The following is a 15858-nucleotide window of genomic DNA, read 5'->3' on the forward strand; positions in this document are numbered from 1 at the left end:
TCCAATGTTTACATTGCAGCACTAAGAGAGCCTCTAGTACTGTTTACCAGACTGCCATTAGAGGCACTTCAAGAATGTTACTGGACTTTTATTCTGCTAATTGACGCTGGACGTTCTACATGAGGACATCCAGCATTAGAGGCACTCACCGCACATGTGATTTTGGGTTAGAGCATAACCCTTTATTCACCGTGCCAGTGGGGGGCAGAGGGCGCAAGGGCTATAGTGCCTGGAATACAGCTTTGTATTCTGGGCATTTTAGTATCCCTTTAATTATCTTTAACTTTGATATATGTAACAGTTTATCAAACTTTGCGTTTGACAAAAATATTGAGAAAAGGTTCAGAGCATGTCATATTATGTATATTCTTATTTTTATATAAGGTAAGATTTTTGCCCAGGTATTTCATATTCACAGAGTTAAAGATAAAACAAAATACAACATTAACTTTCATCATATTAAAAACCATCGATATGAGAAACATGGACCATCAATTTCACCTCTTGATATTTGTAGACAAACTCAAAAGTAGATGGAGTAATTAAATATATATTACATATACTTCCAATTTGTAACATTAAAATCACAGGACCCTGAGGAGGTAGACAAGACCACCTACTCCTGCCAGGCGGGTGGGCCGGCCGACCACGCGTAGTAGGAGTTGCAGTCAGACCTCGCAGGTCTGCTGGTTCGCGGCTGTGAGGCCTATGCCGGTATCCCAAGAAGTGACATTGGACATCCAGTGCATTTCCGGTTCATGGGAAAGATGGAGCACCAGCCAGGCCTCAATGTCGGTGAGTAGGTCACAGGCGTGTCCCTCATGGTCTTACCTCCTGGTGCGGGGGAGTGGATGGGGATCATGACTCACCCAGTCTCCCAACAAGGTGGTATATCTTCATTATTTGGGGGGGTTGCGCCACCATGGAATGCCCCTGGTCAGCAGACACAGGTACTGGATTTAGGTGGCTGCTGAGTAATTCAATAAGATACCTCTGCGGAAGGGTTAATCTTAAGATGCTGGTGTCCAAGTTTGTCTGTAGTGTTGGGGGCCTCACGGTGCATCATCACAGCTTTGAACAGAACAAATCTATTTACTTTAGAGGGCTAACTTACGGTCTCAATCTATTTCATCTGGCATTGCAGGATTTTCAGTGTTGGGGTACCCCACTGCTATAAGGCATAAAAGAAAGAATAGTGGCAGAAAAATATCTTTGCCAATCGGGGTTGGACTAGCGATGGATGATCAGGGCTAACCCCTCCCCTAACTTCTGGTATAAGGTTTGGGCTACCAGACAAGCCCACTGAGCCAAAGGTCAGCTAGTGGTTAGCATTATGTTAATGTAAGGGCAGTTGTGGGGCCATTTTGGTGGTTAGGATAAGGGATGGGGGGCAGGTGCCCAGGTTAGTTGGGATAGGTTGGCAATATAGTATTATTTTGTAAAGTTGAGTTAATGTTAATTTAATAAAGATGTAGCCTATTTATCACCAAGTATGTTTCAAGTCTTATTATTTATAGGGTGGGTGGGTGAAATTCAGGGTAATGGGTTCCCCACTACATGGTACACAATACCTTCACAGTGGGGTCCCATTACCCTGACGCCGGTTCACTGGTCATCCATTCTTTTGGTATGTACTAACCACTGCATACTGGGAGAAACCCACAAGATTTGCTATTTTGCTGTTTTGGAGATGCTCTGACGCAGTCGTCTAGCCATCTCTATTTGGCTCTTGTCAAAGTCACTCAGATCTTTTCACTTGTTCTTTACCTGCACCCAACACATGAAATTCAAAAACTGGCTATGAACTTCCTGCCTAGTATATCCCACCCCTTGACACCATTTGTAACAATATACTAATTTTACCTGTCAGTGGTTTAAATGTTGTGGCTTGTCAGTATAGAAAAATAGATAACAATTAAGTTTAATGTTTCATTTAACCCTTTAAGTCCGGAGGGCGTACATTTACGTCCTTTTAAAAGCGGCTCTAAACGTCGCAGGACGTAAATGTACGCCCTCCGGTTTTTATTCACTTACCCGGTCGCCGGCGATCCCTCGCCGGCGATCCCACGCCGGCGATCGCGGTTGGGGGGACTCCCCCGCCCCCCCGCAGCAGATCTTCCTCCTTGCGAGGACCTCACAATCACATGGCCGGGATAGCTGGCTGCTGCAATGCCAGCAGGGGGACTAACTGTAATGACAGTTAGTTCCGACCCCTGCTGGCTGAAAATCAAATAAAAATAAGTGTAAAAATAAAATAAGTGTAAAAAAATATATATATATACTTAGATCATATATATATATATTACATCTATATATATATATATATATGATCTAAGTATATATATATATATATATATATATATACACACACATATACACACGCACACATACACTGTCTAGGTGTATTTTAATAATATATACCGTATATACTCGAGTATAAGACGAGTTTTTCAGCACATTTTTTGTGCTGAAAAACACTAACTCGTCTTATACTCGAGTCAGTTGTCTGTATTATGGCAATTTACATTGCCATAATACAGACATGGACCGGGGGCTGTCAGGAAGCTGTTACTTACCTTCACAGCAGCTCCTGTCAGCTCCCTTCTCTCTTCTCCGGTGCGTGCAGCTCCCAGGTCAGCTCCCTCTGCAACTCTCGCGAGAGCCGCGGGGTCAGAGCGTTGCCACGGGTTACCGTGGCAACGCTCCGCGCGGCCGCGAGAGTTGCAGAGGGAGCTGACCTGGGAGCTGCACGCACCGGAGAAGAGAGAAGGGAGCTGACAGGAGCTGCTGTGAAGGTAAGTAACAGCTTCCTGACAGCCCCCTCCTACAGCCCATCCACTGGACCACCAGGGAGTGAGAGCCCCCCTCCCTGGCCAGCTAACAAGCAGGGAGGGGGGACGAAAAAATACAAATATTAATAATAAAACAAAAAATAATTAAAATAATAACATAAAAATAATAATACAAATAATAATAAAATAAAAAAAAATAGTTACCTAAAAAAAATAACATTTAAAAAAAATATTAAAATAATAATTAAATAATAATTAATAAAATGCCCACCCCCCACCAATGCTCTGCACTCATACACACACTGCACATACACACACTGCACATACACACACTGCACTGCATTCATTATAAACACACTGCATTCATACACACTGCACTCACATACACACACTGCACTGCATTCATTATACACACTGCACTCATACACACACACTGCACTCATACACACACTGCACTGCATTCATTATATGCACACTGCATTCATACACACACACACTGCACTAATATACACACTGCACTCATATACACGCACTGCATTCATTATACACACACTGCACTCATACATACACACTGCATTCATTATACACACACTGCACTCATACATACACACTGCACTCATATACACACTGCACTGCATTCATTATACACACACTGCACTCATACACACACACTGCACTCATACACACACACTGCACTCATACACACACACTGCACTCATACACATACACACTGCATTCATACACACACACACTGCATTCATACACATACACACTGCACTCATGCACACACACTGCACTCATACACACACACTGCACTCATACACACACTGCACTCATGCACACACACTGCACTCATGCACACACACTGCACTCATGCACACACACTGCACTCATGCATACACACTGCACTGCATTCATTATACACACACTGCACTCATACACACACACACACTGCACTCATACACACACACACTGCACTCCATTCATTATATACACACTGCACTCATACACACTGCACTCATACACACACTGCATACACACACACAGCACTCACACACACACTGCATTAATTATATACACACACTGTAAATAAATATTCAGTTAATATAATTTTTTTAGGATCTAATTTTATTTAGAAATTTACCAGTAGCTGCTGCATTTCCCACCCTAGTCTTATACTCGAGTCAATAAGTTTTCCCAGTTTTTTGGGGTAAAATTAGGGGCCTCGGCTTATATTCGGGTCGGCTTATACTCGAGTATATACGGTATATAATTATATATATATATTAATATCAAATTACACGTAGACTGATACTGATTAAATATATATATAATTATTGTTATATATATTTATAAATAATATAAAATAAATAAATATGTAAATACGTAAAAAAATAAAATAAAAAAAATAATTAAAAATAAAATATTAAAAAATATATAGATGTGTTTTATTTCGTTCTAACTGTATTGTGATATTAATATATATATTTATATCAAAATACACGTAGAACGAAATAATATATATCTATATACATAAATATATACATATATATCACTATATATATACCTATATATAAATAAAAATATTTAAAAAAAATTATATATATATACGTATATATACATATATTAATTCTACACATATATTTATGTAATAATTTTACATAATTAGGTATCCTAATTAATTACAATTAGCGGGACCTGCCTGACAACCCATGCCGAAAGTATAGGGAATTTAATTTGCTAGCACTATATTTAACGCTATAACTTTCCAAGACACCATAAAACCTGTACATGGGGGGTACTGTTTTACTTGGGAGACTTCGCTGAACACAAATATTAGTGTTTCAAAACAGTAAACTGTATAACAACGATGATATCGCCAGTAAAAGTGACGTTTTTTGCATTTTTCGCGCACAAACAGCACTTACACGGACGATATTATTGCTGCAATACTTTTTACTGTTTTGAAACACAAATATTTGTGTTCAGCGAAGTCTCCCGAGTACAACAGTACCCCTCATGTACAGGTTTTATGGTGTTTTCAAAAATTACAGCGTCAAATATAAGGCTTGTGTTTCATTTTTTTCACTTTAAAATTCGCCAGATTGCTTACATTGCTTTTATGACCCTATGGTAGCCCAAGAATGAAAATTACCCCTATGATGGCATACTATTTGCAATAGTAGACAACCCAAGGTATTGCAAATGGGGTATGTCCAGTCTTTTTTAGTAGCCACTTAGTCACAAACACTGGCCAAAAATTGGCGTTTTTTGCATTTTTCACACACAAACAAATACTAACGCTAACTTTGGCCAGTGTTTGTGACCAAATGGCTACTAAAAAAGACTGGACATACCCCATTTGCAATACCTTGGGTCGTCTACTATTACAAATGGTATGCCATTATGGGTGTAAATTTATTTCCTGGGCTACTATACAGTCTCAAAGGCAACGTAACCAATCTGGCGAATTTCAATTTCAAATGTAACATGCTATATTTGACCCTGTATCTTCCCAAAACATCATAAAACCTGTACATAGGGGGTACTGTTTTACACGTGAGACTTTGCTGAATACAAATATGTGTATTTTATTGCAGTAAAAGCAAACAGTATTCTGACATTGACAGTTAAAATGTCATGTAGAACTAAAATAATAAAAAAAATCTTATTTTCTCCCATTTTTTTCATATTAAATTATGTTTCATAGCTAAATATTTGATATTAAATGAAATCCCTGTTTCCCCTGAATAAAATGATATATAATAAGGGGGGGGTGCATTTAATATGAAAGAGGTGAATTACGTTTAGACAGACATATAGCGCAAATGGCAGGTTTTGTTTACATTTTGTTTCGTTCACAACTTGTACATTTGGCTGCGGTCTTAAGGGGTTAAAATAATCACATGAACAACTTCGTGTTGAAAGTATTTTGACAACAGTAAGAAAACATTGTAATCAATACAGTTCAATTGGGTTTATTCACTATACAATACAATGTTATAAACTGTAAATCAAAACGAAAAATGTAGGCACAATTGTTCCAATTTTCACCTACATTTGTTAAACATTTGTAAAATATTTACCTGCCAATTTAACACATTTACTATCATTGTCATTGAAATATGAAATATTTTATGAAATATGCATACAAATTATGTATCCAGAAACATTTTAATGCATGGTAAAAAAGAGATGAAACAGGAAATCAGAAAATATGTGAGATAGAAATTTTGTTTACCTGTTCCACAGCAATAATAGCATTGAAATCCACAAACTCTCTGAAAAAGCCTTTCTGGAGCTTAACAATAATATCCATGGCAAGCATAGAATAAAATATAACACTTGCGTAATAACCAAGGGTGAGCATACTTATGCAAATCTGCAAATAAAATACACGTAAAAGGCTTATTTTAAAATATGTATGTATCTCGTATACTATGTTACAGGGAAGAAATATATCAGAAATTAATCATAAGCCAATGAGATAGCTCAGTGGGCTAAAGCATCATCAGTAGAATCTGTTCCACTCTTGTTCCAGAAATGGTGTGTGTTTTTTATAGGGCAGGGCAGCTGTAACCAACACCTCCAATCTCATCTCATTGATTGGACTCCAGTTGGCTGACATCTCACTCCAATTAGCTCTTGGAGATGTCATTAGTCTAGGGGTTCACATACTTTTCCCACCTGCACTGTGAATGTTTACATGGTGTGTTCAATAAAAACATGGCAACATTTCATTCTTTGTGTGTTATTAGTTTAACCCCTTAAGGACACATGACGTGCCTGACATGTCATGATTCCCTTTTATTCCAGAAGTTTGGTCCTTAAGGGGTTAAGCAGACTGTGATTGTCTATTGTTGTGACTTAGATGATGATCAGATCACATTTTATGACCAATTTGTGCAGAAATCCATATAATTCCAAAGGGTTCACATACTTTTTCTTGCAACTGTAATTAAGACATTTGTTATGAAGGGAAATAATGTCATCTTGACACTGATGATCCACTGACACTGGCATGGATGAATATTTTGTGTAATTCAAACAATGTCTAGTGAGGCACAAACACTTTAAAAAGTCTAAGAAACACTAATAATAAATGCAAGCTAGAAAGAAAATATTGTTGCAATACCTCAATCCAATTCCAGGGTTCTTGCCAGTAGACGAAAATTCCTTTTTGGACCATAACACTCAATTCTAAATACAGATTAAAAATGATGATTCCTAGAAACATCAGCTGTGGTAAAAAAAAAAAAAAATAGACAAAAAAACAAAACAAAACAAAACAAACAAGATTAATTCATTTATTTTGGAAACACCTCAAATGCTTTGGATTTCATTTACCGTGTTAGATGAAGTCACATACTACAGAGAGTGTTACATAACATTAAAACTCTAAGTTAAGTATTTAAGGGCTATATGTATAATTTCTCAAATAATTTCAGAAATTTATATATATTTTTTCAATAATTAGACACAACAGGGTATTTCATATGCAACATATTGAGCAATGTCATGATTGTATCACACATTTCTCTCAATGTAGCCAAAAAGTACATTTATGGTCAGTTACACCAGAACCCCTAATGTAAACCATTGCCAGGTATTTAAAGTGATACTCTAAGCCTCAGAAACAACTTTGGCTTAAGCTTTAAAACAACTTTGAATTAACCACTTAAGGACCACATTATGCAACCTATGGCACATGTGGAGGTACCTTTGCACGGCACTCAAGGCTGCCAGCGACAAACTCTGGCCTATTATGAGTCCCAGTGGATCTTCAGATATCTGCTAATGCAAACCAAGCAGTGATTGCAGGTGGCAAGGGACAATCCTCAATTTATGCATTGCAGGATTGCTGAACTAATGAACATGAATCCCCACTGGAGTAGAGCAGCCCTGGTCAGGTATCACAGCTACTACCCTTGTCCTGTGCCTGGCCAGCCCGGTCCACACTGAACCACCCACACTGCTAGATATGCACAGAGCTAAAGAATAAGCCTTCCTCTCATACAAAAAATACAGACAGCTCACACACAAACATAAACAAATAGTCCCCACAAACACAAAACTACTGACAATCTACATGCATGTACACAACCACACAAGCAGCCTCTCACATGCAATACCACAATCCACACACATACACACATCACCAAACACACAATTTGACTTCAAAGTGCTGCTTCAAAGTATGTGCTTGGAGATATTCTGGAGAGTTTTACTGATTCTTCAACTAAGATTTTTTCCAAGACTTATTTTTAGTGTTACAGGTAAGAGTCATCTATAGGAAAAAGTTTTTGATTGCACAAGGTTTTGTTTCCTGTTAGTAAATGGTAAGTCATCTAATTTGATTAGTTAGGTGTTTGCTAATTGATATTGATTGTATGTTAATAAGAATAGGCCCACCCATGTGTTAAACATTCCTAGGGGGTCATGCTTTTTTCTCTTTGGCAGAGAATTTCCTTCCCTTTACCTTTGGATAGCAAAATTGCGACAGAACGCACCACACCGAGCCTAGCGACTTTGATTCAGACATGGGACAGGGTGACATGGAAAAGCGCCATCATTAACAACCCATCCCTCTTGACACGATACTAAGAAACCCTACAAGACCTTGCTCCACTGGTATGTTGTCCCCTCAGACTGAAGCAAATGCACCAATTCAACATGGACCAATGCTGGAAGGGATGCATGGAGTGAGGCTCGTACCTCCACCTCTGGTGGGGGTGCGTGCACCTATTTCGGGTCTGGCAGGGAATAGCCCAACTAGCATTTAGGATCCTATATACGGACCTGCCCTTAGACCCATGGAAATGGCTCATTTACAAGCCCCATGATAACCTATCTAGGGCCCAAAACAAACTCAAAGTATAGCAAACTAAATTGCATTGGCCCCCCGGAGGACCATCGCCCCTCACTGTGGATGCAACAACATCTCGGCAATGCCGGAGGTGATGGTTAAAATCAGAGAGACAGTAGAGATGGATAAAGTATCCACCTTGATACATGAAAACACTAAATCCTTCCACAAAATATGGAATCCATGGATCACAGAACTACTGACAAGTCGTTGAGGGGTTGGGGAGGTGGGGGCACAGAAAGGTTGGTCGTCATGGCCAGGGGTTCATGGCGCATGGCGGGCTCTCCCCATCCTTCCTCCCTTCCTTTAACATTGCAGCACTAAGTGCAATAGAGACACTGCACCTAGACCACTTCAATGAGCTGAAGTGGTCTGGGTGCCTATAGTGTCCCTTTAATAAAAAGGACCTTGATACAAAGACAAGTTCTATTATAAAATGTGAATACGATCTGAACAGGACTTTCTCTATAAAAACTTAGTTTAAATCTTTAGAGTTGACTAGAAAATAAATCAAGATGTTAAATGGTCCCTACTAAGTTATGTAAATGTAAGATCTACGTTGGAGGTGTAATAAAGTACTGTACCCTTTACACTCAAACATATCTGGTGGGATTGTTAAACAGGATGTTTCTCGACTTCTTAGATCTAAACTTAAATATTCCTACATTATTTGCAGAAAAAATCCTATTTCATCTTGATTTCCCTAGACTATTTAAATCAACATCATGTTTATTAACCCATATTTTTACGCCTGTGAAACTTTATATTTCCAGATACTGGGAAAAAAGAAGAGATTCCTAGTATAATGGAAATCAAAACCCAAAGAAACTATCAAGGAGTAATAAAAAATGTAAATCTTAAATTTTAATAATGGTAACATAGAAAATATAATAACATTTGGTCGCTATGGTTTCACCATTAGAACACTGGGTATCTGTACTAGGCTACTTATGTCCTAGAAATTTAATACCTTTACCTGTTACTTAGAACAATTTTTCTTTTTTACTCTGAACTCAAAATTGTTCCCACAAATTTGGAATGTTTCTACTGGATTATTTACACATTCCAGCTAGGTCTCCATCTTTCCCAAATCATCGGGTCTCTCCACAATTTGCCATTGTGATGTATTATGTCTTCTTAATTTAATTTGTTTGTTTATTAATGCAAATATATTGTAAAGTTTGTAGTTTTATACACAACATTGATATATATATATATATATATATATATATATACCGTATATACTCGAGTCACTGTCTGTATTATGGCAATTTACATTGCCATAATACAGACAGGGGACTGGCAGCGAGCGCTTACCTCTCCTGCAGCTCCTGTCAGATCCCTTCTCCTCTGTGCCGGTCCGTTCAGCACCTCTGTCAGCTCCCAGTGTAAGTCTCGCGAGAGCCGCGGGCTCATAGTGCGGCTCTCGCGAGACTTACACTGTGAGCTGACAGGGGAGCTGATCGGACCGGCGCGGAGGAGAAGGGAGCTGACAGGAGCTGCAGGAGAGGTAAGTGCTACCTGCCAGCCCCCCTCTTCCCCTCACTGAACTACCAATGCCACTGGACCACCAGGGAGTGAGAGCCCCCCCTCCCTGGTCAGCTAGGAAGCAGGGAGGGGGGACGAAAAAATTATTACCGTATATATAAATAATAATAATAATAAAATAATGAAAAAAAACAATAAAACAAATAATAATAATAAAAAAAATATTAATGAAACAAAAAAACAATATTAAAATAATAATTAAAAAATAACCCCCCACCAAGGCTCTGCATCACACACACACACACACTGCACTCATACACACACACACTGCATTCTCATACACACACACACACACTGCATTCTCATACACACACACTGCATTCTCATACACACACTGCATTCATTATATACACACACTGTAAATAAATATTCAATTAATATAATTTTTTTAGGATCGAATTTTATTTAGAAATTTACCAGTAGCTGCTGCATTTCCCACCCTAGTCTTATACTCAAGTCAATAAGTTTTCCCAATTTTTGGGGGTAAAATTAGGGGCCTCGGCTTATATTCGGGTCGGCTTATACTCGAATATATACGGTGTATATATATTTATATATATATACGGTGTGTATATATATATATATATATATATATATATATATATATATAGACACTTGACTTTCTTTGCCCCTCTGGAATGCACACGCATGTCTGCTGATGTGTATAATTTATTTTATGATTCTTATTTTGTTCAGCCTTATTTTTCTACATACCCCATCACTCGCAGCCATAACAGAGGCTATTAAGCTAAGATGCTAAGGTAGCTAGGGGGTTTTACTTATAACTTACTTTTTAAATCGATACTCTCAATTCGTGTTCCACACAATCAACCCTTTGGCACTGCTCTTGTTTAGCTTGTATATTTTTCATAAATCACGCAGATTTAGCTACCGAGTGCAACTATAACTTGTAGTCAATAGACGTCTATACTTTGTTTGCATATCTAATTTAAAATGACCTGCACTCGCCACTGAGACTAAGCATTGTGCAGCCTGTTTCCTTTATGTCTCTATGCCAGTCAGGCTATTCTAGCATGCCATTAATGTTTTTGCCTGTATAATGTTCCGAATTGTGTGTCCTGGGGCGAAACGGTTCTGCCTGTTTGGCCTCTCTTTAGTTAGCAAGTTCACGTTGAGCACATTACGACAACGTCAACTTAAAATCTGCCTTCATTTTATGAATAACATCCAGCGGCTACTAAGCTACAGAAATAGATATCATTCATAGATTCACTTATTTTAAACACTATTATCGCTAGTCTTCTCGATATGTTTAACTTGTGCTTCCTACCATCTCATTATCTGACATACCGTGTTTCTGCTTGTTTGTTACTCTTGAAAAAAAAAAATGTGCACCCTTTCTTAATTGCCACAGAAATATGTCTTTTGAAATGCCTGTAACTATTATCGTGGCAAATTAAACATGTCTGTCAAGCTTTTGCACATCAAAAATAAAGAATTAAAAAAAAAACCATATTGGCATGGTGTGACAATTTGATGCATCTAAAACTGCCATGATGTGCCAAGTTTATGCATCTAAAATTGTTTGCTATTTTGTGCCAAGTTTAGGCATCTAAATCTGACTGCCATGGTGTGCCAATTTTATCTGTCTGAAACGGATTGCCATGGTATGCCAATTAAATGCATCTAAAACCGCTATGCTGTGCCAATTTTATGCCTCTACTACCGCTTGCCATTACATACCAGTTTTATATCTTTAAAACTGATTGCCATGGTGTGCCAATATCATTCCTCTAAAGCTGATTTCCATGGTGTGCCAAGTTTATGCATCTAAAGCTCATTGCCATGGGGCCGAGCTAGCCGGGGAGCCAACAAGACGCATGGCGCCGGAGCTCAGACGACAACGCACAAATACAGCACTACAGAGTGGATTATTGCCTTACCCCTCAGTACCTAAATCAACTACAACCCTTAGTACATCATTGGGAAGCACTCCAAAAAGGCTCAGGGGTAAAGCACAGGGCTTACCTGCGATATCAGCCAGCTACTTTCTGCAGGCCCAAAATGGCGAACCTCTTACTTAATAAAGCACTGGACTCGCTCTCAGCCTCAGAGGACAAAGATTTCAGCGATGTGCCCATGCCAACAAAGCAATCAAGCTTTGCCACACAGGCAGACTGAACCCCAACTGGACACCAATGTGGACCTCTCGAGGCATGGTATCCGATCTCAAAGCCTTCTTTACTTCAGAGCTTGCGGTACTTAAGGAGGAACTGGGCATGCTGACAGGCCAGTTAAGGATCATGGAAGATGAAGTCCACAACCTGCGAGTCAAACAACACTACACAACAAAACAAGTGCTGAAGATCTCCACCACGTGCGAACAACTGAACGCACGAGTCAGAACACTAGAGGACTCAGCACGCCAGCGTAATCTGAAGGTGAGGGGGTTCCCTGACAAAATATCCACGGAGGAACTCCTGAAATTCATCTGAAGGCTGTTTTCTCTGTTATACTACCGCCAAAACAGGCAAAGGGTCTGTCACTTGATGGACTATTCCAAGATGTCATCTTGTGCTTTAAATCTCACAACGACAAAGAGAGTGTCTTGCAGGTGACCAGGGGACAAATCCCATACACCTTCTAAACACACTCCCTGAGCTTCTTCCAAGATCTCAGTCGCCAGACCCTTCAATGGCGTGCCTCCCTGAAAGAGGTGACCTCAGTTTTGAGAGCTGTTTTGACATCCCATATAACTGGGGCTACCCAAGAGTGCTAACTGCGGACAGAGAGGGCCACCACCACTGGCTAACTTTGCTATCTGAGGCACCAATGTTCCTGCAATCATTGGGCCTAACAACGTCCACAGACACATCAACCAGGTCGAAGCATCATTGGGACGTTGCCAATATCGCTGCCTTCACTCCATCAGGAACTACAGCCCCAGAATGAAATTGCACCGTGTTCACAAGATTCAGGATGCAGACACGTAGTCTCCAGACTCCACAGAATTATAGTGGAGAAGCTAATTATATAATCCTTATTCTCTGTTGAACGTTATTATAACTTGTTTTAATCCACTGCATTTTACGTTGTTACCATTAGCCTTGCCACTTCACCCTCTTCTGGTCACCCTTTCCCGGCAAACCTGTACAGCGATACACATTAACTACCCCTGCAATGGCTCATATTACTTATAGCAATGTCTTTATACATTATAACCTTGCCCTCCCCTCCACCCCCTATGAATCCCAGGGTTGTGGAGTTCTTACACCCTGTAGTCTCTCTCACATACCTAGGACCTCGCTCATGTGATATAGTTTAAGTGCCAAATCCACTCACTACTACCTAAAACTGCCCCACGGGCCTCTGACACACCGCTTTTACCCATTAGACCATCTATTCCCACCTTAGAGCCTCGGGCAATGAGCCCTCTATGCACCCATGTCTACTTACTGTTTTATCAGTGTGATACGTGCCACTCAGATCTTAGGTGTGTACTTTATGTTTCTCTTGCATACTACAATATGAAAATGTGCCTACCTGAATGCCACATAATAAAAAAAAAAAAAATTGAGCTAATTGCCATGATGTGCCAAGTTAATTATTTTTTTAAATATGCATTACAAGCGAGTCGTGAAATTTTTTTTTCAAAAGTGTGTCACAGCCCATAAAAGTTTGGGAAGCCTTGTTCTAAAGTGTTTCTTAAGGCTCTCGTGCTCAAATCATCACAGGGAGGTCTGGGTATGTCCAACATTAAGGAAAATTATAAGGCAAGCAGGCCTTTCACAGTTAGAGTGCGTTTTAAATGAAAATTGGTATAATATTGAGCAAGAACTGCCTGAATGTAATATAAGCCGAGTTCTTTGTTTTGGAAAACAACATCAGAAGTAGGCAAAGACATACAAATTAAAAAGAAAAAGCATTTATAGTATTTCTTCACAAAAAAATAGTTAATTAGCAAAAGTTTAAGAAGAACATGGATCTAACTAATAAGGGCATTGATACAAACTCAGTAGATATTATTAAATCTGCTATAGAAGATATTGATATAGAGCCCTGAAAAAAAAAAGCAGAACATCAGGCATATCTAAATTGTCTCCCATAGGAGAGATATTCAATTATTTAAGAATAAAGAGATATGTAAAAAAAATCTATATATGGGGTGGGGGGAGTAGTGAGTAAATTAGAGTTACTTTTAGAAAAAAAGACTACAGAAAATAGTAGTTATGTATGTACGAGTTTACATTGGAGATATAGTCAAGTTAGAGGGGATTATGTTCATATATGGTTGCTAGACATGTGCAATTTGTTTCGTTCCAAATGTCAATTCGGACGAATTTCGAGCAATTCGGACATTCGGATACAGAATTGCCGAAGTACTAATATACCCAGTGGAAGAATGAGGAATGTTACACTGTATACCAGTTTAAATAAAAAGTATACTAACATAGCCAAGATTCAGCGGTAAGCATTTGCAACTCTTACAACAATCAAGTAACACGTTCATATAAAATGTAAGTTACTTATCCAGTCAATGGATGGGAATGAGTAAGTAGATAACTCCCTAATACCCACGGTATTAGGGAGCTATCTACTAAAAGGCTGAAAGACCTAAATTGGTCTTTCAGCCAAATTTACTAATACGAAGTAAATATTACATAGTATTAGTAAATTCTGCCCCTATTCGCTATACCGCGAGTAGGGTTATGGCTAGTAAACAGTGAGCAGCCCCTCCTGAGCCCCCATCTGTGCTGCGCGAGTGGCGGCTGTTAAACTGAAGGGGGGACCTATTACCCCCCCCCAGCCCCCACCCCTGAGTGGCCCTGGATGACAATGGGGGCAACCTATTGTGTGTCCCCCGGCCCCCACCCCTAAGCGGTGGGTGGGGGCCCTAAATCAGAATAAGGGGGGGACCTATTGCTCTCCGCCCCAGACACCACCCCTGAGTGGCAGGTGGGGGCCCCTTTATTCTAATTTAGGGCCCCCACCCACCGCTCAGGGGTGGAGTCGGGTGAGAGGACAATAGGCCCCCCCTTATTGGTATTTAGGGCCCCACACACCATTCGTAGGGACCCCGCTCAGATCTCAAGCTGGTTTTAGCTCAACTTGTGCTATTACAGAAAGAACATCTCTGAATCATATCAGACTGGTCCCACCCATACGGGCGGTCCAGATCTGAAATGCCAGCAAGTTCTCTCTGCACAGGAGATACGGTAACCCCAGACAATCGTTTCAACCTTGTAAGGTATTATCAGTGAGGTATAGCCAATATCCCTCTAGGCACTGTGCCAAGGGGTCCACGTCTGTTTTTTCTCTCCAGGTACATAATAGTATTTTTATTGATTTTATTATGTCCCTTTTAAAAAATCCTGGAATCTGCAATAGATATATTTCAGGACAATGATCATTCCTTTTTCTTTAGAAGAGACATAGCCACTAGTAAACCTAGCCCTGTTCAATGGCGGTATCCTATGTAGCATGCATGTTATACCTTCCCTCCCCCCGCCCTCCTTTTTTTTCCTCTCACTGAATATATATATAAAATAAACTGGAGGGTTAAACATATAGAGCTATATACTGGTAAATCATTTATATTAGTGCCTTATGATGAGTAGGGGGTTGAATTTAAGATTTAGGTAAATATAAATAATGGTATAATAGAGAGTAGCACTTGGACCTAGTGGTTTC

The 15858-nt window shown here is 39.5% G+C and overlaps 1 protein-coding gene across 1 annotated transcript in view; it reads right to left on the reverse strand.

The window, feature by feature from the left end:
• The window catches only part of LOC134608844 (polycystin-1-like protein 1), a 363482-nt gene that overhangs the window by 55183 nt on the left and 292441 nt on the right, over positions 1-15858 (reverse strand). The window contains exons 6-7 of the mRNA XM_063452022.1: positions 6928-7032; positions 6034-6174 (exon numbers count right to left, since the gene is read on the reverse strand). Coding sequence (XP_063308092.1) covers positions 6034-6174; positions 6928-7032 — 246 coding nt within the window. The remainder of the gene's footprint in view (positions 1-6033; positions 6175-6927; positions 7033-15858) is intronic.

Source organism: Pelobates fuscus, chromosome 4 (assembly GCF_036172605.1).
Source record: "Pelobates fuscus isolate aPelFus1 chromosome 4, aPelFus1.pri, whole genome shotgun sequence".
NCBI lineage: Eukaryota > Metazoa > Chordata > Amphibia > Anura > Pelobatidae > Pelobates > Pelobates fuscus.